At 48.6% G+C, this 25812-nt stretch overlaps 1 protein-coding gene across 2 annotated transcripts in view; it reads left to right on the top strand.

The window, feature by feature from the left end:
- The first annotated feature begins 477 nt into the window (after positions 1-477).
- Positions 478-25812, top strand: part of LOC142251182 (PABIR family member 2-like) — a 44050-nt gene continuing 18715 nt past the window's right edge. For both annotated transcript variants that reach the window (XM_075323735.1, XM_075323734.1), the window contains exons 1-7: positions 478-836; positions 1953-2031; positions 6002-6058; positions 7201-7244; positions 16845-16899; positions 18706-18807; positions 19331-19419. In XM_075323735.1, the coding sequence (XP_075179850.1) occupies positions 742-836; positions 1953-2031; positions 6002-6058; positions 7201-7244; positions 16845-16899; positions 18706-18807; positions 19331-19419 (521 nt within the window). In that variant the 5' untranslated portion in view covers positions 478-741. The remainder of the gene's footprint in view (positions 837-1952; positions 2032-6001; positions 6059-7200; positions 7245-16844; positions 16900-18705; positions 18808-19330; positions 19420-25812) is intronic.

The following is a 25812-nucleotide window of genomic DNA, read 5'->3' as shown; positions in this document are numbered from 1 at the left end:
GTATATAGTGAGGTGAGGTCGGTACAGTGTACAGTACAGGGTATATATACAGTGAGGTGAGGGCGGTACAGTGTACAGTGCAGGGTATATAGTGAGGTGAGGGCGGTACAGTGTACAGTACAGGGTATATAGTGAGGTGAGGGCGGTACAGTGTACAGTACAGGGTATATAGTGAGGTGAGGGCGGTACAGTGTACAGTGCAGGGTATATATACAGTGAGGTGAGGGCGGTACAGTGTACAGTGCAGGGTATATAGTGAGGTGAGGTCGGTACAGTGTACAGTGCAGGGTATATATACAGTGAGGTGAGGGCGGTACAGTGTACAGTACAGGGTATATAGTGAGGTGAGGGCGGTACAGTGTACAGTACAGGGTATATAGTGAGGTGAGGGCGGTACAGTGTACAGTGCAGGGTATATATACAGTGAGGTGAGGGCGGTACAGCGCGCAGTCTCCTCAGTCAGGCTGGACTCCGGCAGTACTGCGCATGCTCCAGCGTCTGCTGTGTCTTGCAGGCTCTGCTGGTTGTTCTGGGCCTGAGGTGTCCGGGGTCTCGGCTTCGCACTCGGCAGCAGCTGGTGAGGGGGGAAGCGGCGGACAGCTCGTCTCCGGCCCCGGCAGCATGGAGCCCTGAGCACAGAGCACGGGAGCCCGGAGTCACTGCGGCCTGAGGCGGGAATGAGCCATTGAGGGTGATAGGGACCCGCACATCCCGGGGAGATCCGGGAGCAGCGCTGACATCATGGCTCAGGAGAAGATGGAGCTGGACGTGGTGGAGATCCCGGGGGACGGCGGCCTGAGGAGGTCCAACAGCGCCCCCCACATTAACGGGCTGAGGTGAGGCGGGGGCCGCTCCCGGGGCACATATCGGGGCCAGTATAACAGCTGTGACCTGTCTGCAGACTCTGCACCTCCAGCTGTTCCAAAACTACAATTCCCAACAAAGCTCCACAGTGTGCGGGAGCCCGGGCATGCTGGGAGTTGTAGTTTGGAGGGCACTGGCACTCTCATTATTATTGGGGTATTTATTAATCCTGTAAAATGGTTCTCTCCTACAAGGAGTGAGTCCAGGATGGTTGCAACTTTGTAAAATACATCTCTGCTCAAAGGTTGTCACTTCTGCCTCCTGCATAATAGAGATGTGCATAAGCTGCAGCTGCACACCCCTCCTCCTAATATTCGAGTTGGTTGGAGGTTTGTCCCATTTATTAGGGACCCCAGAGTTGTCCAGCAGATTCTGGGTAATGAAGGCTCAGGCTGGTGGATGTCAGTATGCCCAATCCTACTATTCTACAGAAATCTGGAGCCCGCAGGAGCTTTCTCCCCTTTGCAGATCATCAGCCTCCTGCGCTGACCTGTGTGGTGAGAAGGCAGGAGGAAGACCTTCAATTAGCCATGTTTGTGTAATTAGGGTTAAAAATTATTTTTGCATTTGGGCTCCATTAGAAACCCTTTGTAGCCTCTGTGTTGCACAGTTTGTAGCTGCAGAATGACTTAACTGAGAACCCATCAGCGAGCTCCTTCTGATTTCTGACAGTAGTTTGTCTTTTTCTAAGCTTGTAAATAATGACAACAGATTCATATCAAAGTTGAAGATGGAGGAAAATACAGAGCCTGTAACCCCCAACTGGTGTTACACTTTAACTGAAACTAATTGCATAAAGTATTTTCTAACCACAACCCCTTTTAAAACTATAGTCAGCAGCTTGTATGTGTGTCGGTGTATGAAAGCTGCATATCTTGTTCACCTACGTGAATGTACTTGGAACTGAACACAAAGCCGCAATCGTGGGGGCGATATCTGACTGTACTTTCCAATCATTATTTGCAGTTAATCTCTCCCAGCCTGATAACAGGGAACAATAGATTGTATTCTGCAGCATAGAACAGATTTATACAGGAAACTTGTATTAAATGTGTATAATATATAATACTTTTTATTTTCTTTCATAGTGATCACACTCAAGCATTTCAGCCTTATAGCTCCAGAGTGCGCCGGAACAGCACCACCGTAGTAAATCGCCATTGTGTGGTAAGTGAAAAGTATGCGGGGCATAGTCACATGGCCCTGCAGTCACAGTGCCACTTTTTATATTATGTTTTGCAGGACAACAACCCAAGGTGTCAGTTGTAATGCTACAGATATTTTATATCAGAAATATGTATAAATTGTGTGTGTGTGTGTGTGTGTTTATATATATATATATATTAGTATGTGTATGTATATGACAATCCATGTAGTACCCAATTAAAAGGGACAACAGAATAATTTAAAAAAACCTATAGATTTTATTTTTGATGTCACTTTTTATTGGGTATGATATGGATTGTCTTCTTATATTATATATAAATTTATTCTTTAGATATCCCTTTTATTTTGTATTAAATGGGTTGTCTAGTTAACATACACACATGTATGTTGTGTGTGTATGTATTTGTATGTTAACTAAACAACCCATTTAATACAAAATAAAAAAATATCTAAACAAATTTATATATGAGGACAATCCATATAATGCCCAATAAGAAGGGACATAAAAAATTAAAATATAGGTTTTTTTTTTATTATTGTCCCTTTTTATTGATTATTACATGGATTGTCCTATTTCAATATATACATTTATTTTTTAATGTCCTTTATTTTGTATTAAAAAAAATATCTAAAAATAAATTTATATATGATATAAGGGGACAATCCATATAATATCCAATAAAAGGGACAACAAAAATAATAAAAAAAAAAACTATATAATTTTTGTTTTCCCATAAATATATATATATATATATATATATATATATATATATATATATATATATATATATATATATATATATATATATATATATATATATATATATATATATATATAAATTTTTTCTTTTCAAAATGAGCATATACCATGCTGTAGGCAATAGTACATGTAAGTTAGGGTGCAAACTGTTTTCTATCAAAAAAAGCATAAAAGCCATCTGACTGTGACAAGGTGCACCCCTGACCCTTACGCTTTTGTTTTTGATTAATAAAAAAAAGTGTACAAGTGTCTTTCTATTGGCCACAGTATGAGAGATATATAGATATTACAAATTTTATTTTATATATCCTTTTTTTTTTGTATTAACCCCTTCAGCCCCGGGGCACTTTCCGTTTTTGCGTTTTTGTTTTTTGCTCCCCTTCTTCCGAGAGCCGTAACTTTTTTATTTTTCCGTCAATCTTGCCATATGAGGGCTTGTTTTTTGCGGGACAAGTTGTACTTTTAAATGAAACCATAAGTTTTACCATATGGTGTACTGGAAAGCAGCAAAAAAATTCCAAGTGTGGAAAAATTGCAAAAAAAGTGTGATGGCACAATAGTTTTTGGGATGTTTTATTCACGGTGTTCACTATATGGTAAAACTGATGTGTGGGTATGATACCTGAGGTCGGTGCGAGTTTGTAGACACCAAACTTGTATAGGTTTACTTGTATCTAAGGGGTTAAAAAAAATTCACAAGTTTGTCCAATAAAAGTGGCGCACGTTTTGCGCCATTTTCCGAAACACGTAGCGTTCTTATTTTTTGGGATCTATGGCTCAGTTACGGCTTATTTTTTGCGTCTAAAGCTGATGTTTCTAATGGTAGCATTTTTGCGCAGATGCTACGTTTTGATCGCCTGTTATTACATTTTGCGTAAAACTTGCGGCGACCAAAAAACGTAATTTTGGCGTTTGGAATTTTTTTGCCACTACGCCGTTTACCAATCAGATTAATTGATTTTATATTTTGATCGGGCATTTCTGAACGCGGCGATACCAAATATGTGTATATTTATTTATTTTTTAACCCTTTAATTTTCAATGGGGGGAAAGGGGGGTGATTTGACCTTTTAGGTTTTTTGTTTTTTTTTTTAAATTTTTTAAAACTTTTTTTTTTTACTTTTTTTATTTTATTTTACTAGTCCCCCTAGGGGGCTATAGCGATCAGCAATCCGATTGCTGATCGCTATCTGCTGATCACAGCTATACCGCTGTAAACAGCAGAAATAGTCACTTTCTTTCTTCCTCTGCTCTGTGCCGAGGAAGAATGAAAGTGAAACTTCGTAGCACCAGGCGTCATCACATGACCCTGTGCTACGATGGCAACCACCGAACGTCACGTGATCACTCACGTGACGTCCGGAGGGGGCGGCGGTAAGTAAAAAAGATGGCCGCGCGCATATAGATCTCGCTGCCAGACTTTGGCAGCGAGATCTAAGGGGTTAATGTTCCGGGTGGAATGCGATTCCACTTGGAACATGTAGGCACACATGTCAGCTGCTGAAAACAGCTGATATGTGTGCCGATCCACGCCGCCTGCCCGCGGCAGGGGGCGGGGCTTACCGGGACACGATCCATGACGGATATATCCGTCCATGGTCGTGAAGGGGTTAAATGGGTTGCCCAATAAAAATTAGGGATTTATTTCTTGATCTGTCGAGGCCTGTCTAGCGAGACCTTCACTGATTAGCTGAATTGTGCCCTTTTTTTCCAGTTTATAAATGGAGTGGCAGTGTGCACGCTTGACCTGCGCACCATTCATACCCTATACGGCTGCCGAGCCCTGCACACTGGCTTTTCAAGCAGCCCTATAGAGAATTAATTGAGCAGTAATTGGGTGTCCATCCTGTAGCTCCATTTTTGTAATGGGGATGAAAGTTCCCAATTAGGGTTACAAAATCCCTGTATTGATTGTTGTACCAGCGGCAGGACCTCCATCAATCAACATGTTGTTTAAAATTGTTTTAAAGTCATCCTCTCAGGTGTAATATGCACCTAAAACTAAGAGCAGTTCTGGGTGCATATTGCTATTCCCTGCTTAACTGTCCCTGTATCTAGTAGCATAGATAAAGAGATCTTTAAATAAAAAAGTGTTTACAAAGATCCTTTATGATATGCTAATTAGTGCAGGGACTAGTCACAAGGGCGTTACTTCCTGCACTCATTCTGTCCTCTTACCATGTTTGCATGCCCACAGGGGGATGTGCTTACATGCTAAGAGGGCGGACTAGCCAAGGGACATAACGCTCTTGCACTAGACCCTGGCCTCATTAGCATATCATAAAGTATCTTTAGAAATACTTCTTCTAAAGATCTCTTTATTCTACTATAGGCTGGGACAGTTAGGCAGGGATTAGCAATATGCACCCAGAACTATTCCTTGTCCTGGTTGCATGCACGACCTGACCGATTCACTTAAAGAGGACAACCTTAAACAGGAAAGCAAATCCACATTATAACATTTCCATATTTAGACGTGATTGCTTGCTACATTTGATACAAATTCAAGAGAGATGTTAGTCAAAAATAGAAGTTGGGCCATTCAGACATCGGTGTACGGACTGTGACTTTCGGACTGGCTGCTGGTCTTCTGAGCCACTCCACAGCCTCATATGTATCTATACGTGTATTTACACTTCACAATTTTGCACCATTAAATGACCACAGATCGGTAAACTCCTGGTAGTGTCTTATCTGTTCGGCTAAGGAACACATGTCCGAAATTATTCATTAGAACAGATCCAGCAGCAATCTGTTGGCAAAAAAAAGATGAGCAGGACAACTTTATTTATTTATTTATTTTTTTTTGGTCCATTTTTAAACTTTCAACTGAATCTGGGTTTTTTTTTTTTTTTTTTTTAGTCTATGGAAAACAGATCTGTTAAATAGCCATATGTTATCTTCCATTTTAGAATGATCCAGTGAGCAAAAAACAGATCCTTTTTTTTCAAAAGAAAGGAAAACAGATGGGTATTTGGATCCATTTTCCATAGACTTCAATGTAAAAAAAATAAAAAAAATTCTACCTCCAACAATCATCTTTCAGGAGCCCCCATACACGTCTGAACACTGTGATATTGGTGGGTTCAGGTGATGTCAGTCTTGTGTATAGGGGTGTAAACTTTTTATGTAAAAAGGTTTGGCACAAGAAATTGTTAAAAGCTGTACATGTTCTTATTTAATATGATTTTATGTCTTCTCTTCTTGCAGATCCCGTCATCTTCTCCAATCCGTATTCCGAGCAGCAGATTGTATCAGATTAAAAGGGTAAGTAATGTTAGAAAGTAGTGAATTGTTGACCATTGCATAATATTAATGGAGGTGTTATTTCTAGGAGTGGATAGAAAAAAAACAACCCCTTAACCTGTTTTACAAGCTATGGTATCAGTTTGCCATGTCTATTGTCACATATACTTTACGGGAATCTGTCATCAGGCGTTTGCCACCTAATCTGAGAGCGTGACGTAGGGGCAGAGACCCTGATTCCAGCAATGTGTCACTTACTGGGCTGCTTACTGTAGTTTTGTAAAATCACTGATTAATCAGCAGGAGATTCACTACAGGACTACTTGGCGTGCTGCCAGGTAGTCCAGCCTATGCATGAGCTCTGCAAAACCCCACCCCACCATTGGCTGGCAGTTTTTTTATGTACATTTTAGAAAAAGGCTCCCAATCATTGAATGTGGAGGTTTATATCCTCGTCCACAACAAATAACTGGTAGGTCTGCAGCAAAGAAAACAGTGGATTTTTATCAAAATTGCGACAAACTGCTCAATAAGTGACACATCACTGGAATCAGGGTCTCTGTCTCTACATTATGCTGCTCTCAGATGGGGCAGCAAAAACCTGATTCCTTTAAGGCTTGATTAATATGTTTTGGCTTCCGACTCCAAGAAACATTATGCCAGTCAGGAGCTGGGGCACATTTGCATCAAAATTTATGCCTTCAAGTAGCGTACATTTTGATGAATATGCCGGGCGGCTACGTAATTCTGGCTATATGAATGCGTCAATACATGGGATGCTTAGTTATACATAATCAAATAGGCCATCCTTTATGTTAACCTCTTCCTGACAAGACGTTTTTTTTTGGGGGGGGGGGGGGTTCTTTCTGGAGTGGGGTGTTTTTTTTTTAAATATTTTTCTAAACTTTTATATTTATTTGCCCTTTTGAGGACTTTGAACCTGCAATACTACATAATGTAATACAACAGTATCTCAGTATGTAGTAAAAATATTTTTCTATTAAGCTTAACCACATACAAGGATGGCAGCAGAAAAGTTAAAATATAAGTAACACTTTGATTAAATTATATTCTAGAGTTTCATTACATATTATGGATATAAACAATTATGACCACGCAAACTCATAAAAATAGCTAACGGTATTTTTTGTTTGCTTTTAAAGGAGGAAGGTGTGGACTTGATGGATCGTGAGACCGCACGTGAGCGGTGAGTGTGTGCACGATATATTTTTAGCTAGTTTCCTTTTGGACCGCGCTTTCCTAGTTGATAGGTGGAATATGATTAGCGGGTTGTCTGGCTGCCCAGACCACTGGTGAATGGTTGTGGATGCCTACTGAGAATTTTGTGACGGGGATGAGGCATCCTTTTGAAATCGATGGTCCATCTTTATGGACATATCTGCTTCTATAGTTTAGGCAGCGCTCATTGTAACGGCACTCCACCATTCAGGCTGCGTATATAAAGTTCACGTATAAAATATATATATATATTTACTAGAAGGTGGCCCGATTCTACGCATCGGGTATTCTAGAATTTACGTATTGTGTAGTTAATGTATGATTTTTGTTATAGATATAGATATATATAGATGTTGTTGTGTGTAGTTACCAAGTGTTTGTGTAGGGGCTGTACATGTTCTGGGTGTTGTCTGGGTGTAGCGGGGGGTGAGAGCGGTGTTGTTTGTGTGTCGTTATTTGTGGAGCGCTGTGTGTCTGTATCGTTGTGTATGTGTGTTGCGCGGTTTGTGTGTGTGTTTTGGGGGGAGGTATGTTTTGTGCAATGTGTGTGTGCGGTATGTGCGTGTATTTGTGTGTGCCGCGGTGTTTGTGTGTTGGGTGTTGTGTGTCTGCGGCATTTGTGTGTGTGTGTGTGTCTGTGTAGGGCGGTGTGTGTGTGTGTGTGTGTGTGTGTCTGTGTAGGGCGGTGTGTGTGTGTGTGTGTCTGTGTAGGGCTGTGTGTGTGTGTGTGTGTGTGTGTGTGTGTGTGTGTCTGTGTAGGGCGGTGTGTGTGTGTGTGTGTTTGTTTTGGGGGGAGGTGTGCACCCCCCCATCTTGCTCCATCCCCACTCCCCATTGTGCTCCATCCCCCATGCTGCGCACCCCCCATCGTGCTCCATCCCCACTCCCCATTGTGCTCCATCCTCCATGCTGCGCACTCCCCATCGTGCTCCATCCCCCATGCTGCGCACTCCCCATCGTGCTCCATCCCCCATGCTGCGCACTCCCCATCGTGCTCCATCCCCCATGCTGCGCACTCCCCATCGTGCTCCATCCCCCATGCTGCGCACTCCCCATCGTGCTCCATCCCCCATGCTGCGCACTCCCCATCGTGCTCCATCCCCCATGCTGCGCACTCCCCATCGTGCTCCATCCCCCATGCTGCGCACTCCCCATCGTGCTCCATCCCCCATGCTGCGCACTCCCCATCGTGCTCCATCCCCCATGCTGCGCACTCCCCATCGTGCTCCATCCCCCATGCTGCGCACCCCCCATCGTGCTCCATCCCCCATGCTGCGCACCCCCCATCGTGCTCCATCCCCCATGCTGCGCACCCCCCATCGTGCTCCATCCCCCATGCTGCGCACCCCCCATCGTGCTCCATCCCCCATGCTGCGCACCCCCCATCGTGCTCCATCCCCCATGCTGCGCACCCCCCATCGTGCTCCATCCCCCATGCTGCGCACCCCCCATCGTGCTCCATCCCCCATGCTGCGCACCCCCCATCGTGCTCCATCCCCCATGCTGCGCACCCCCCATCGTGCTCCATCCCCCATGCTGCGCACCCCCCATCGTGCTCCATCCCCCATGCTGCGCACTCCCCATCGTGCTCCATCCCCCATGCTGCGCACCCCCCATCGTGCTCCATCCCCCATGCGGTGCACCCCCCATCGTGCTCCACAGTCACACATCAGACAGTAAACACGCACACATCTGATCGCATACACTCACACACACACCCCACTTCTCCCTGTGCCCACTGGTGGGCGGTCCCAGCAGCTGTGCTGCACGCTGTGCTCCTCTGCCGACACTCACAGATCCAATTGCATACACACACACACATTCGATCGCATACACACACACACTGACGATATCGCACATGTGCGCTGACACACTCACAACATCCGGAGATACCACATGCTTCTGGCCATGTGATCCTCCGGCAGGTCCTGGAAGATCACTGTACAGTATCGCCGCCGAGAAGCAAGCGATATCACGGGATGTTGTGAGTATGTGGATGCGATCTGATGTGTGAGGTGTGTGGTGTGTGTGTGTGTGGTGTGTGTGTGTGTGGTGTGTGTGGTGTGGTGTGTGTGTGTGGTGTGTGTGTGTGTGTGTGTGGGGTGTGTGTGTGTGTGGGGGGGGTGTGTGTGTGGGGTGTGTGTGGGGGGGGTGTGTGTGTGGGGTGTGTGTGGGGTGTGTGTGGGGTGTGTGTGTGTGTGTGTGTGTGGGGGGGGTGTGTGTGTGGGGTGTGTGTGGGGTGTGTGTGTGTGTGGGGTGTGTGTGGGGTGTGTGTGTGTGTGGGGTGTGTGTGTGTGTGGGGTATGTGTGTGTGTGGGGTGTGTGTGGGGGGTGTGTGTGTGGGGGGTGTGTGTGTCTGTTCCGCCGCTGCAGGACCTTGATGCGCTCACCTCGGGGCGAGAAGCCATTCCGTGTGGGGGGCGGAGCCTGGGCGAGCGGCCAATCCATGCGGGGGGGGGGGGGGCAGACCCGAGGCGAGGCGAGCGACCAATCCGTGCGGGGGGAGGAGCCGAGGCGAGCAGCCAATCCGTGGGGGGGGGCGGGGCCATGGCGAGCCCAGCGGCCAATCAGCTTTGTGTACACCGTAAGGACACAATTTTGGAGCAAGACAGACAGACAGACAGAATAAGGCAATTATATATATATATATATATATATATATATATATATATATATTATATATTATATATTTTTTTTTTTGTCGCTCTATTGGGAGACCCAGACAATTGGGTGTATAGCTACTGCCTCCGGAGGCCACACAAAGTATTACACGTAAAAGTATAAGGCCCCTCCCCTACTGCCTATACACCCCCCGTGGGATCACGGGCTCCTCAGTTTTCATGCTTTGTGCGAAGGAGGCACACATGCACGCATAGCTCCACTGTTTAGTCAGCAGCAGCTGCTGGCTTTGTCGGATGGAAGAAAAGAGGGCCCATACTAGGGCCCCCAGCATGCTCCCTTCTCACCCCACTTTTGTTGGCGGTGTTTGTTAAGGTTGAGGTACCCATTGCGGGTACGGAGGCTGGAGCCGACATGCTGCTTTCCTTCCCCATCCCCTTAGGGCTCTGGGTGAAGTGGGATCCTATCGGTCTCCAAGCACAGGAGACCGTGCTCCGTCCACAGCCCCTGGGAATCTGCTGGACATGGAGCGGAGTATCGTCAGGGACAGGGCCCTGCTACATTCAGGTACTCTGGGTCCCCGTACAGATCGCGCACACACACCAGCATTGCTGGGTGTGTTAGTGCGCCGGGGACAGCAGCGCGGCGCGCTGGTGCTTTACTCACTGCAGCTTTGCTGAGTGAGTTTCTGTATTAGGAACTGCCGCGCCGGCCGCGGCTGGCGGTTTTTTACACTGCGGCGCGGCTGGGACGTGTGGTGCGCCGGGGAACTTCCGCGCTGGCCGTGCTCGACGGCCGCGCTTATAAATCGAGTCCCCGGCTTTTGCGGCCTAGTTCCGTTTCGTTCCCGCCCCCAGGCCTGCAAGTCAGGGGAAGGGCGGGACGCTGGTCAGAACGTCAGCGCTGAGGGCTGGAGTCTGCTTAGCATACTCCAACCCCCCTCACTAGGCACAGTGGGACGCTAGTTTCCCGCACTTTGTCTGGGGCACGCCCACGGCCCGCCCCTCTTCACAGGACGCCGGCAGCCATTCCTGTTTGCAGTCTGAGTGGAGAAGGGACACGAGCTCTGGGAGACCCAGGCACGGGATTCTGGCGGTCACACACCCGCTTTTCAGCGGGCGGTAAGCAGCCCTCGAGGGCTCACCCCACTAGTGCCGCAGTGTTCATTTGTACTTTATGCTTGTATGCTATACATTGCATTGTACGGTCGCTATTCTTGGCTATATACCCTCCTAGATTGCTAGACAACAGCATGTCGTCCGCAAAAAGCAAAGGGGCCAAGACACAGGCTTTCTATGCTACTTGTACCGCATGTAAGGCTGTTCTACCGGCAGGTGCCACTGACCCCCATTGTGTGCAATGTTCGGCCCCTGTAGCACTTGCTCAGTCGGGGCCTCTGCTAGAGGTGGCCCAAGGAGAACCACCTGTGAACACTGTCCAGGTGACAGGGACGGAGTTTGCAGTTTTTGCTGATAAACTGTCGGTGACTATGTCTAAAATCCTTGAGACTTTGCAGTCCAGACCGGTAACTCAGACCATGGGCACTGTTGATTCAAGGCTCCCTGGTTCCCCTCTTTTGGAACACATCCGTGCTCCGGGGGGGTCCCATGCATCCCGGGGTGATGGCTCTGACACGGACGACAGTCCCAGACAGCCTAAGCGAGCTCGCTATGAGCGACCCTCGACTTCATCACACTGGTCAGGGTCCCAGCAGGAAGGCTCTCTGTTTGCTGAGACAGAGGTTGCTGATCAGGATTCTGATCCTGAGACCGCTCTCAATCTGGATACACCTGATGGGGACGCAATGGTGAATGATCTTATAGCGTCCATCAATAAAATGTTGGATATTTCTCCCACAGCTCCTCCAGTGGAGGAGTCAGCTTCACAGCAGGAGAAATTCCATTTCAGGTATCCTAAGCGTAAATTGAGTACTTTTCTGGACCACTCTGACTTTAGAGAGTCAGTCCAGAAACACCACGCTTATCCGGATAAGCGTTTCTCCAAACGTCTTAAGGATACACGTTATCCCTTTCCCCCTGACGTGGTCAAAGGCTGGACCCAGTGTCCAAAGGTGGATCCCCCAATCTCCAGGCTTGCGGCTAGATCCATAGTTGCAGTGGAAGATGGGGCTTCACTTAAAGATGCCACTGACAGACAGATGGAGCTCTGGTTGAAATCCATCTATGAAGCTATCGGCGCGTCGTTTGCTCCAGCATTCGCAGCCGTATGGGCACTCCAAGCTATTTCAACTGGTTTGGCGCAGATCGACACTGTCACACGTACATCTGTTCTGCAAGTAGCGTCCTTAACCTCTCAAATGTCTGCATTTGCGTCTTACGCGATTAATGCTGTTCTGGACTCTACGAGCCGTACGGCAGCGGCGTCCGCCAACTCCGTGGTTTTACGCAGAGCATTGTGGTTAAGGGAATGGAAGGCAGATTCTGCTTCCAAGAAGTGCTTAACCAGTTTGCCTTTTTCTGGTGACAGACTGTTTGGTGAGAGATTGGATGAAATCATTAAACAGTCCAAGGGTAAGGATTCATCCTTACCTCAGCCCAGACCAAATAAACCCCAACAGAGGAAGGGACAGTCGAGGTTTCGGTCCTTTCGAGGCTCGGGCAGGTCCCAATTCTCCTCGTCCAAAAGGACTCAAAAGGATCAGAGGAGCTCAGATTCTTGGCGGGCCCAGTCACGCCCAAAGAAAGCAGCCGGAGGAACCGCTACCAAAGCGGCTTCCTCATGACTGTCGGCCTCCTCTCTCCGCATCCTCGGTCGGTGGCAGGCTCTCCCGCTTTGGCGACATTTGGCTGCCACATGTCAAAGACCGTTGGGTGAGAGACATTCTGTCTCACGGGTACAGGATAGAGTTCAGTTCTCGTCCTCCAACTCAATTCTTCAGAACTTCTCCGCCTCCCGGCCGAGCCAATGCTCTTCTGCAGGCGGTGTGCTCTCTAAAGGCAGAAGGAGTGGTGATCTCTGTTCCTTTTCAGGAGCAAGGTCACGGTTTTTACTCCAACTTGTTTGTGGTGCCAAAAAAGGACGGGTCTTTCCGTCCTGTTCTGGACCTAAAACTGCTCAACAAGCATGTGAAAACCAGGCGGTTCCGGATGGAATCCCTCCGCTCCGTCATCGCCTCAATGTCTCAAGGAGATTTCCTAGCATCAATAGACATCAAAGATGCTTATCTCCACGTGCCGATTGCTCCAGAACACCAGCGTTTTCTACGCTTAGTTATAGGAGACGAACACCTTCAGTTCGTAGCCCTGCCTTTCGGTCTGGCGACAGCCCCAAGGGTCTTCACCAAGGTCATGGCAGCAGTAGTAGCAGTCCTGCACTCTCAGGGTCACTCTGTGATCCCTTACTTGGACGATCTACTTGTCAAGGCACCCTCTCAAGAGGCATGCCAACACAGCCTGAACGTTGCGCTGGAGACTCTCCAAAGTTTCGGGTGGATCATCAACTTTTCAAAGTCAAATCTGACCCCAACACAATCGATAACATACCTTGGCATGGAGTTTCATACTCTATCAGCGATAGTGATGCTTCCGCTGGACAAACAGCGTTCACTACAGACAGGGGTGCAATCTCTCCTTCAGGGCCAGTCGCATCCCTTGAGACGCCTCATGCACTTCCTGGGGAAGATGGTAGCAGCAATGGAGGCAGTCCCTTTCGCGCAGTTTCATCTGCGTCCATTACAATGGGACATTCTCCGCCAATGGGACGGGAAGTCGAAGTCCCTGGACAGGAACGTCTCCCTGTCTCAGGCGGCCAAGGATTCTCTTCAGTGGTGGCTTCTTCCCACCTCATTGTCAATAGGAAAGTCTTTCCTACCCCCATCCTGGGCGGTGGTCACAACAGACGCGAGTCTATCAGGGTGGGGAGCAGTTTTTCTCCACCACAGGGCTCAAGGTACGTGGACTCAGCAAGAGTCCACCCTTCAGATCAATGTTCTGGAAATCAGAGCAGTGTATCTTGCCCTACAAGCCTTCCAGCAGTGGCTAGAAGGCAAGCAGATCCGAATTCAGTCGGACAACTCCACAGCGGTGGCATACATCAACCACCAAGGAGGGACACGCAGTCGGCAAGCCTTCCAGGAAGTCCGGCGGATTCTGACGTGGGTGGAAGACACGGCATCCACCATATCCGCAGTCCACATCCCGGGCGTAGAAAACTGGGAAGCGGACTTCCTCAGTCGCCAGGGTATGGACGCAGGGGAATGGTCTCTTCACCGGGACGTGTTTCAGGAAATTTGTCGCCGCTGGGGGAGGCCGGACGTCGACCTAATGGCGTCCCGGCACAACAACAAGGTCCCGGCCTTCATGGCACGGTCTCACGATCTCAGAGCTCTGGCGGCGGACGCCTTAGTTCAAGATTGGTCGCAGTTCCGACTGCCTTCTGTGTTCCCACCTCTGGCGCTGTTGCCCAGAGTGCTACGCAAGATCAGGTCCGACTGCCGCCGCGCCATCCTCGTCGCTCCAGACTGGCCAAGGAGGTCATGGTACCCAGATCTGTGGCATCTCACGGTAGGACAACCGTGGGCAATACCAGATCGGCCAGACTTGCTGTCTCAAGGGCCGTTTTTCCATCAGAATTCTGCGGCCCTGAGCCTGACTGTGTGGCCATTGAGTCCTGGATCCTAGCGTCTTCAGGACTATCTCAAGAGGTCATTGCCACCATGAGACAGGCTAGGAAACTGTCCTCTGCCAAGATCTACCACAGGACGTGGAAGATATTCTTAACTTGGTGCTCTGCTCAGGAGGTTTCTCCCTGGCCATTTGCTTTGCCTACCTTTTCTTTCCTTCCTGCAATCCGGGTTGGAAAAAGGTTTGTCGCTCGGCTCCCTTAAGGGACAAGTCTCTGCGCTATCTGTATTTTTTCAGAAGCGCCTAGCACGACTTCCTCAGGTACGCACGTTCCTGCAAGGGGTTTGTCATATCGTCCCTCCTTACAAGCGGCCGTTAGAACCCTGGGATCTGAACAGGGTTCTAATTGCTCTCCAGAAGCCGCCTTTCGAGCCTTTGAGGGATGTTTCTCTGTCTCGCCTTTCACAGAAAGTGGCCTTTCTAGTAGCGGTCACGTCTCTTCGGAGAGTGTCCGAGCTAGCAGCGCTGTCATGCAAATCTCCCTTCCTGGTGTTTCACCAGGACAAGGTGGTTCTGCGCCCGATTCCGGAGTTTCTCCCTAAGGTGGTATCCCCCTTTCATCTCAATCAGGATATCTCCTTACCTTCTTTGTGTCCTCGTCCAGTTCATCAATGTGAAAAGGATTTGCATTTGTTGGATCTGGTGAGAGCACTCAGAATCTACATTTCCCGCACGGCACCTCTGCGCCGCTCGGATGCACTCTTTGTCCTTGTCGCTGGCCAGCGTAAAGGGTTGCAGGCTTCCAAATCCACCCTGGCTCGGTGGATCAAGGAACCAATTCTTGAAAGCTACCGTTCTGCGGGGCTTCCGGTTCCATCAGGGCTGAAGGCCCATTCTACCAGAGCCGTGGGTGCGTCCTGGGCATTACGGCACCAGGCTACGGCTCAGCAAGTGTGCCAGGCGGCTACCTGGTCGAGTCTGCACACTTTTACCAAGCATTATCAGGTGCATACCTATGCTTCGGCGGACGCCAGCCTAGGTAGACAAGTCCTTCAGGCGGCGATTGCTCACCTGTAGGAAAGGGCCGTTTTTATGGCCCTATCACGAGGTATTATTTTACCCACCCAGGGATTGCTTTTGGACATCCCAATTGTCTGGGTCTCCCAATAGAGCGACAAAGAAGAAGGGAATTTTGTTTACTTACCGTAAATTCCTTTTCTTCTAGCTCTAATTGGGAGACCCAGCACCCGCCCCTGTTTTTTTGTATACACATGTTGTTCATGTTGAATGGTTTCAGTTCTCCGATATTCCTTCGGATTGAATGTGCTTAAACCAGTTTATTGGCTTTCCTCCTTCTTGCTTTTGCACTAAAACTGAGGAGCCCGTGATCCCACGGGGGGTGTATAGGCAGTAGGGGAGGGGCCTTACACTTTTAAGTGTAATACTTTGTGTGGCCTCCGGAGGCAGTAGCTATACACCCAATTGTCTGGGTCTCCCAATTAGAGCTAGAAGAAAAGGAATTTACGGTAAGTAAACAAAATTCCCTTCTTTTTTGTGAGAAACGTGTCAAAAAAAAAAAAGAGGCTAGCCCCCTCTAGCTATATTAGATGGATAGATCATCTTGTCAGTTTAGCCATTGCCAATGATGGGACTTTCTAGCAGGCTACATGTAATCTAGCTATAGATACTGCCTCTATAAGGCACTTGGGGCACGGCTAGCGTTGAGCGAGTAGTTAGCTATTCGTACTCGCTATACTGTTAACAAATATTGTCCGCTACTTGCATATTGGTTACGAGTAGCGGGCGCAATGTAAGTGAATGGGAAATACTTGCTACTTAGAGAGTAACCCGAAAGCTGTACTATTCGCTACTCGCATCAAAAGTACGGCTTCTGGGTTACTCGCTACTTAGCGGGTATTTCCCATTGACTTACATTGCGCCCGCTACTCATAACGAATATGCAAGTAGCGGACAGTACTCGCTAACTACTCGCTCAACACTAGGCACGGCCTATGCTTTCTGCACTTCCCCTTTTGGTACAAGTGCCAGTTGTGTCCTTGGCACAGGTGTCTTGGGATCCTTGCTTCTTTCCTGCTTCATGGACATATGGAAGGCAGATTGTTTTAGGTGTAAACCAGATGTTTACGGGGTCCCAGATGCTACATGATTAATGTATTCTAAAGTGTCCTTTTACATGCTGGAGGCCAGTAGTTTAGATACGGTTTCTTTCTGCCAGGTTGTAAGCCTTGTCACTTAATCAAATGTGGTTATTCTGGAAAATCATACATCACAGATCAGCACGGCAGATTCTATATGGTGCTCATTATCATTTTATACTTTTTTGTTTATTTTCTCCTTTCTTCCAGAGAGATTCAGACTGCGATGCAGATGAGCCTGTCCTGGGAGGAAAGCTTCAGCCTGGTACGATTTATCAAATATTATGGAAATATATTTTTGTACGTAAACAGCCTTGCACGACTATACCATACACACCAAATAGACAAGACTGATACTAATGAAAATACAGAAACTTTTTACTAATACAGTAAACTCTCTGTAAAAAGAAAAATGAAAACAAAAAATAATTATAATGTGTATGTATGTATGTATGGCTCTGTCTTTTCATAAGTCGTATTAGTCTTGTCTATTGGATGTGTATGGTATTGCTGCACAAGGCTGGATGAACCTGAGCTGCAATATAAGTCCTAATATAGAAAAAAAATTATACAAAATGACACTGCTTTCTAGTGGGTGTTTTAACATGCCCCGGTGCTGGATTCACATCTGCATAGCTCAGTACAATGTCTTCCATACTGCCTCTTCTGATGTAAAGTAATGCACCTAGGACATAGTAATCCTATAGCTGCATATACATTAAATGAAAGTAAGCTCGGGACTACAGAACAGGAGAAGGACTTCAGTATTCTCATTACAAATAAGCTGAGCAGCAGCACTCAATGTCAGGCAGCAGCTGCTAAAGCAAACAAGATTTTAGGGAGTAAAAAAGAGACATTAGATCCAGTGATCCCAATGTATTGTTACCCCTCTATATAAATCGCTTGAAGGCCACATCTGGAATATGGGATCCAGTTTTGAGCTCCACATTTTAAAAAGGACATTCAAAAGTGAGTCAGTTCAAAGGCAGCAACTAGACTATTACAAGGGATGGAAGGTCTCATATATGATGAGAGGTTGAAAAAGTTGGATTTGTTTAGCTTAGAAAAAAAGACGTCTCAGAGGAGATCTCATTTATATGTATAATACGTGTGTGGTCAATATAAAGGACTGGCACATGACTTATTTCTTCCAAAGACAATACTAAGGACCAGGAGGCATACACTGCGAGAGGAAGAAAAGTGATTCCGGCAGCTAAATAGGAAGGGTTCTTTACAGTTAGAGCAGTCAGACTGTGGAATGCCGACCACAAGAGGTAGTAATGGCAGATACTATAAGGCTATGTGCGCACGTTGCGTAAATACATGCAGTTACGCTGCGCTTTGTAGCGCAGCGTAACTGCATGCGTCCTGCGTCCCCTGCACAGTCTATGGAGATTGTGCAGGGGCCGTGCGCACGTGGCGTTTTAGAGCGCAGCGCTTTGGCTACTGCCGAAGCGCTGCGTAAAAAGAAGTGACATGTCACTTCTTCCGTGCGCTTTTCCGGCAGCTCCTGCTCGGTCTATGGGAGGAGCTGCAGGCAGAGCGCATGGAATCGGCTTCACTACGGACATTTCTGCAGCGATTTAAAGCGCACATGTGCTCTTCAGATCGCTGCAGAAATTTCTGCAGTGAACTGTACGCAACGTGCGCACATAGCCTGACTGCTTTTTAAAAAAGGGCTGGATGATTTCCTCACTACACACAACAGTGTCGGTTATAAATGATTTAGTGACAATTTAGAATTGCCAGAGGAAGGTTGAACTAGATGGCACTGGGGCCTTTTTCAACCTAAGTAACTACGGTATGTATGTAGGGATGTGCTGAACTGTGGGGCAGCTGGGTCTCTTCTGTGTGTGGCATCTCTGCTGGTGTCCACCCACAACCTCAGACAATTGTAGATGAAGGCTGCAGTCAAAAATGCTAGAGGCAACATCGTGTTATTCCTTCTCCCCAACACTTGAGGGCTTATTCTGAAGTCACCTGTAATAAATGGCACACTTTAAGTTACTCTGAAGAACTTGGTGGGAGCAGATGTTACACACTTCTTATGTTTTCTTTTTTCCTTCTACAGAGTGATAATGATCTTGATAAAATGGATAAATATTCTTCTCCAAAGCGTATTGATTTTGTACCAGTGTCACCGGCTCCCTCGCCCACCAGAGGAATCGGAAAGGTATTTTAGATATTTGGTGTTTAATTGTATATGGTCAATGCTTGCTGACTTCTTATGTTGTCCAGCCATTTTTGTGATGGATAGTTTTGTTTACATATTTTTTATTTTAAAATTTTGGTTCAAACAAAACAAATTGTTCACACAGTAAAACTTAACAACAATTAGTCAAATTACAATCTAAAGTTAAATTAACATTCAATTTTTGAAATAGAAAAAGTGGAGCACGGGAAAGGGGGAAAACAAATAAAAAAAAAAAAAAATAAAAAAAAAAAGAAGAAAAAGGGGATGGATAGTTTTGGTGCTATAGGATTCCGTTTGGCTTTGTGTATATTGATGTGTCCTACAAAAAAGCCTATGTATTCATGCAGTCTAGTCCTAAGGCATTATCAGGGCTGATGGCTCCTCATTGCTTCAAATATTTGCTTTATGCACTTAGCCTAAATCTTCCTATGCACAACTTGTGACCTATAAGTTTAATAATGTACACATCAGTCCTAAAATCATTATTTCTTTCTACCAACAGCAGTGTTTTTCTCCGTCTCTGCAAATGTTTGTGAGCAATAAAGGCTTACCTCCGAGCCCGATCCCCAGCCCTACTAGGCGATTTACCACGTAAGTAGCATATATCTTGTGGGGTATCAGAAATACAGCAACTGGGAAATTTACTTGTTAGGGTATAGAGAATACTAGTGATGGGCAGACTCGCAGATAACCGGGACTGGCGGACATAACCGGATTAAAATCCGGTTCCGGACCAGAATTGATCCCCGGATATCTGGCTGGACGCCGGTCCCCATATTTCTATAGCGACCAGAATCCGGTGATTAAAAATGGTGGTAGAAGGGATAGGGGCATTGGAGCATGCAGGCTATACTTAGTCTCTGGCGCAGCTGTAACTGCTTCCTGGCTGCTCATTCGCTTCCGGGGCCATTTGTTACCTTCATTGCATATGCTCTCCTTTCCTTGCCCACCAGTGCTGTGTGTGTGCTTATTGTGATATAAAAATAAATAAAATTTGACATAGGGTCTCCCCGTATTGATATCCAGCACACATAAAGCATACGGCTGCAGCCCCCAGCTGTGCGCTTATCTTGGCTGTGTATCAAAATAAGAGGAACCGCATGCGGCTTTTTTGTTTATTATTATTTCTTTATTTTTAAAGAATTGCCTGCGGTTACCCCCCCCCACAGTTTTGATACCCAACCAGGATAAAGCCCGACAGCTGGGGGCTGGTATTCTCATCCTGGGGAGACCCATGTTTATTAAGGTACAGCCAGGCCCCTTTTATGTTTGGACTTGCATATTGGAGACTCCGCCCTCCCTGTATGGTGCACACTAGTACCGGGCAGCCCGCCTGATCGAATAGTATGGGCGTGTAATAGGCCGCTGACTGGGTTACTATGCACCTGTAATTGTGAACAGAGCCCTATGTAAGCCACTAGTGTGCAATTTTACCATCCAGCGATCACCCCCTCCATACTCTGGAGTTGTGTGTGATTTGCTCCTCCTGCACCTGTGATACTTCCATCTATTGGGGGTCTGGTTGCACCCTGTTAGTGCATTAGTTTTTCTTGGCCGGAGCAGTTCATCACTGCTTTATCCTGCTGCGAGTATTCTAAATTCTGGAGGATATTTAGTCGTTTTTTTTGTTTTTTTTTTTGTTTGCCATTTTTCTTATTGGGTGACCAACTTTATTATCGCTCTGTCCCCCTGCAATGTAATATTCCCAATTTACATGTGGCAATGTCCTGCCTATGGTTTTTGTTTTACAGTGTAAAATCTGCATGTTAGAGGACAATCACCTTACAGTCACTAATCTGTCGCTGAATATAAATGTCTGGTGGTGGTCTCAATGTCTACACTAACGTCTTTAAGTGTATTCTAGCCTCAGATTATTCTTCTAATTAGAGATGAGTTTGGTTTATTTCTTTGTCGCTCCATTGGGAGACCCAGACAATTGGGTGTATAGCTTCTGCCTCCGGAGGCCACACAAAGTATTACACTTAAAAGTGTAAACCCCTCCCCTCTGCCTATACACCCTCCCGTGCATCACTGGCTCCTCAGTTTTATGCTTTGTGTTGAAGGAGGCACACATTCACTCATGCTCCCATTTTAGTCAGCAGCAGCTGCTGATTATATCGGATGGAAGAAAAGAGGGCCCATAACAGGGCCCCCGGCATGCTCCCTTCTCACCCCACTCTGGTCAGCGGTGCTGTTAAGGTTGAGGTACCCATTGCGGGTACATAGGCAGGAGCCACATGCTGTTTTCCTTCCCCATCCCTTAGGGGCTCTGGGTGAAGTGGGATCCTAACCGGTCACCAGGCACTGGGACCGTGCTCCCTCCGCAGCCCCTGGGGGAATCTGCTGGACAGGAGCCGGGTATCGTCAGGGACAGGCCCTTCTACTCTGAGGTACTCTGTGTCCCCTTGGGGACGGCGCATAGAGCGCCTGTGATATGGACGCTGCAGCAGCTGCTGGGTGTGTTGGTGCGCCGGGACTACCGCGCTGACCGCGCTTGTTTGCCTGCCGCGCTTATAACTTTACTCCCCGGCTTTTGCGGCCTAGTACCGCATACTCCCGCCCCCAGGCCTGCCAATCAGGGGTAAGGGCGGGACGCTGCACTGGACGTCAGCGCTGAGGGCTGGAGCATACTTCGTATCCTCCTCCCCCCTCACTGAGCACCGTGGGGCACCAGATTCCCGCACTTTCTGAGGCACGCCCACGGCCCCCTCCTCCTCTCAGAACGCTGGCAGCCATTGCTATCAGCACTTCAGACGCTGGAGAATCGCAGAGGGGAGACAACACCGAGCTCCACAGCTCTGGGAGGCCCGGGCAGGGAATCTGGTGGTCACACAACCGCTGCGGGCGGTCAGTAAGCCGCACCTGTTACTAGGTGCTGGCCCCCCTGGGTGCCGAAGTGTATACTTATATGCTTATATTGTATACATTTACTCTGTACGGCCGCACTATTTGCTTTTGGCTATATACCCTCACTGATTGCTCTAAGAGGAGACAACAGCATGTCGTCCGCAAAAAGCAAGGGTGCCAAGGCACAGGCTTACTTTGCAACCTGTACCTCATGTGCGGCTATGCTTCCTGCAGGTTCCACCTACCCTCATTGTGTGCAATGTTCGGCCCCTGTGACACTCACTCAGCCGGAGCCTCTGCCACTGGTGGGACCCCCGGCCCAGGTGGAACCACCTGCTGCCACTGTCCAGGTGACAGGGACAGAGTTTGCAGTATTCGCTGACAAACTGTCTGAGTCTATGGATAAATGGTCTGCTAAGATACTGGAAGCTTTGCAGTCCAGACCGGTAACACAGGCCCCGGGCACAGTTGAATCATTGACCCCAGGCCCCCCTCGGTTGGAGCAGCAAAGTGCTCCTGGGGCGACTCATAGGTCCCACGGTGAGGACTCCGACACGGACCGCAGTCCCAGACCGGCTAAGCGGGCTCGCTGGGAGCTTCCCTCGACTTCATCTCACTGTTCAGGGTCTCAGCATGAGGACTCTCTGGAGGATGAAGCGGAGGTGGCAGATCAGGACTCTGATCCTGACACCGCTCTCAACCTTGATACACCTGAAGGGGACGCCATAGTAAACGACCTTTATAGCGTCCATCAATCAGGTGTTGGATCTTTCTCCTCCAGCTCCTCCGATTCAGGAGTCAGCTTCTCAGCAGGAGAAATTCCATTTTAGGTTTCCCAAACGTACGCGGAGTGGTTTTCTTGATCACTCCGACTTCAGGGTTACAGTCCAGAAACACCGAGCTTTTCCAGATAAGCGCTTTACTAGGCGCCTTAATGACACACGTTATCCCTTCCCTCCTGACGTAGTCAAGGGTTGGGCTCAGTGTCCCAAGGTGGATCCTCCAGTCTCTAGACTAGCGGCTAGATCCATAGTTGCAGTGGCAGATGGTGCATCACTCAAGGATGCCACTGACAGGCAGATAGAGCTCCTGATGAAATCCATCTATGAAGCTATTGGCGCGTCCTTTGCTCCGGCATTCGCAGCCGTATGGGCTCTCCAAGCTATCTCAGCTTGTCAGTCTGAGATTAACGCAGTCACACGTGCCTCTACTCCGCAGGTTGTGTCCTTAACCTCTCAGGCGTCGGCGTTTGCGTCCTACGCCATGAATGCTGTCCTGGACTCTGCGAGCCATACGGCGGTAGCATCCGCCAATTCGGTGGCAGTCCGCAGGGCCATGTAACTACGTGAATGGAAGGCAGACTCTGCTTCCAAAAAGTTCTTAACCGGGTTGCCATTTTCTGGCGACCGCCTGTTTGGTGAGCGATTGGATGAAATCATTAAACAATCCAAGGGAAAGGACTCGTCCTTACCCCAGTCCAAACCAAACAGACCTCCACAACGGAAGGTACAATCGAGGTTTCGGTCCTTTCGGCCCTCAGCCAGATCTCAATTCTCCTCGTCCAACAGGCCACAGAAGGGTCAGAGGAACTCCGATTCATGGCGGTCTAAGTCACGTCCTAAGAAGACCGCCGGAGGAACCGCTCCCAAAGCGGCCTCCTCATGACTTTCGGCCTCCCCAAACCGCATCCTCGGTCGGTGGCAGGCTCTCCCGCTTTTGCGACGCCTGGTTGCCACATGTCCAAGACCGATGGGTGAGAGACATTCTGTCTCACGGTTACAGGATAGAGTTCAGCTCTCGTCCTCCGACTCGTTTCTTCAGAACATCTCCACCCCCCGAGCGAGCCGATGCTCTTCTTCAGGCAGTGAGCACTCTGAAGGCAGAAGGAGTGGTGATCCCTGTTCCCCTTCAGCAATCGGGCCATGGTTTTTACTCCAACTTGTTTGTGGTGCCAAAAAAGGACGGATCTTTCCGTCCCGTTCTGGACCTAAAACTGCTCAACAGACACGTGAAAACCAGGCGGTTCCGGATGGAATCTCTCCGCTCCGTCATCGCCTCAATGTCCCAAGGAGACTTCCTAGCATCAATCGACATCAGGGATGCTTATCTCCACGTGCCGATTGCACCAGAGCATCAGCGCTTCCTGCGTTTCGCCATCGGGGACGAACACCTTCAGTTCGTGGCACTGCCTTTCGGCCTGGCGACAGCCCCACGGGTCTTCACCAAGGTCATGGCAACGGTGGTAGCAGTCCTACACTCTCAGGGACACTCGGTGATCCCTTACTTAGACGATCTGCTTGTCAAGGCCCCCTCTCGGGTGGCATGCCAACACAGCCTGAACATTGCTCTGGATACTCTCCAGAGATTCGGGTGGATCATCAATTTCCCAAAGTCAAAATTGACACCGGCCCAATCACTGACATATCTCGGCATGGAGTTTCATACTCTCTCAGCGATAGTGAAGCTTCCGCTGGACAAACAGCGTTCACTACAAACAGGGGTGCAATCTCTCCTTCGAGCCCAGTCGCACCCCTTGAGGCGCCTCATGCACTTCCTAGGGAAGATGGTGGCAGCAATGGAGGCAGTTCCTTTTGCGAAGTTTCATCTGCGTCCACTTCAATGGGACATTCTCCGCAAATGGGACAGGAAGTCGACGTCCCTCGACAGGAACGTCTCCCTTTCTCGGGCAGCCAAGGCCTCCCTTCAGTGGTGGCTTCTTCCCACTTCTCTGTCGAAGGGGAAATCCTTCCTGCCCCCATCCTGGGCTGTGGTCACGACGGACGCGAGTCTGTCAGGGTGGGGAGCGGTCTTTCTCCACCACAGGGCTCAGGGTACCTGGACTCAGCCAGAGTCCTCCCTTCAGATCAATGTTCTGGAGATAAGGGCAGTGTATCTAGCCCTAAAAGCGTTCCAGCCGTGGCTGGAAGGCAGGCAGATCCGAATTCAGTCGGACAACGCCACGGCGGTGGCATACATCAACCACCAAGGCGGCACACGCAGTCGGCAAGCCTTCCAGGAAGTTCGGCGGATTCTGCTGTGGGTGGAAGCCACAGCCTCCACCATCTCCGCAGTTCACATCCCGGGCGTAGAAAACTGGGAAGCAGACTTTCTCAGTCGCCAGGGCATGGACGCAGGGGAATGGTCTCTTCACCCGGACGTGTTTCAAGAGATCTGTTGCCGCTGGGGAACGCCGGACGTCGATCTCATGGCGTCTCGGCACAACAACAAAGTCCCGGCATTCATGGCACGGTCTCAAGATCACAGAGCTCTGGCGGCGGACGCATTAGTTCAGGATTGGTCGCAGTTTCGACTACCTTATGTGTTTCCTCCTCTGGCAATGCTGCCCAGAGTGTTACGCAAGATCAGGTCCGACTGCCGCCGCGCCATCCTCGTCGCTCCAGACTGGCCGAGGAGGTCGTGGTACCCGGATCTGTGGCATCTCACGGTGGGCCAACCGTGGGCACGACCAGACTTGCTGTCTCAAGGGCCATTTTTCCATCTGAATTCTGCGGCCCTCAACCTGACTGTGTGGCCATTGAGTCCTGGATCCTAGCGTCTTCAGGGTTATCTCAAGAGGTCATTGCCACTATGAGACAGGCCAGGAAACCAACGTCCGCCAAGATCTACCACAGGACGTGGAGGATATTCTTATCCTGGTGCTCTGATCAGGGTTTTACTCCCTGGCCATTTGCCTTGCCCACTTTTCTGTCCTTCCTTCAATCCGGAATGGAAAAGGGTTTGTCTCTCGGCTCCCTTTAAGGGACAAGTCTCGGCGCTCTGTGTTTTTTCAAAAGCGTCTAGCCAGGCTTCCACAGGTACGCACGTTCCTGCAGGGGGTTTGCCACATAGTCCCTCCTTACAAGCGTCCGCTAGAACCCTGGGATCTGAACAGGGTGCTAACGGCTCTTCAGAAACCACCCTTCGAGCCAATGAAGGATATTTCTCTTTCACGCCTTTCGCAGAAGGTGGTCTTCCTAGTGGCAGTCACATCACTTCGGAGAGTGTCTGAGCTAGCAGCGCTGTCATGCAAAGCCCCCTTCCTGGTGTTTCACCAGGACAAGGTGGTTCTGCGTCCGGTTCCGGAATTTCTCCCGAAGGTGGTATCTCCCTTTCATCTCAATCAGGATATCTCCTTAC

Source organism: Anomaloglossus baeobatrachus, chromosome 9 (assembly GCF_048569485.1).
Source record: "Anomaloglossus baeobatrachus isolate aAnoBae1 chromosome 9, aAnoBae1.hap1, whole genome shotgun sequence".
In the NCBI taxonomy this organism is placed as follows: domain Eukaryota; kingdom Metazoa; phylum Chordata; class Amphibia; order Anura; family Aromobatidae; genus Anomaloglossus; species Anomaloglossus baeobatrachus.
Note: the sequence above shows the minus strand (reverse complement) of the source record. Positions and strands in the feature narration are given on the sequence as shown.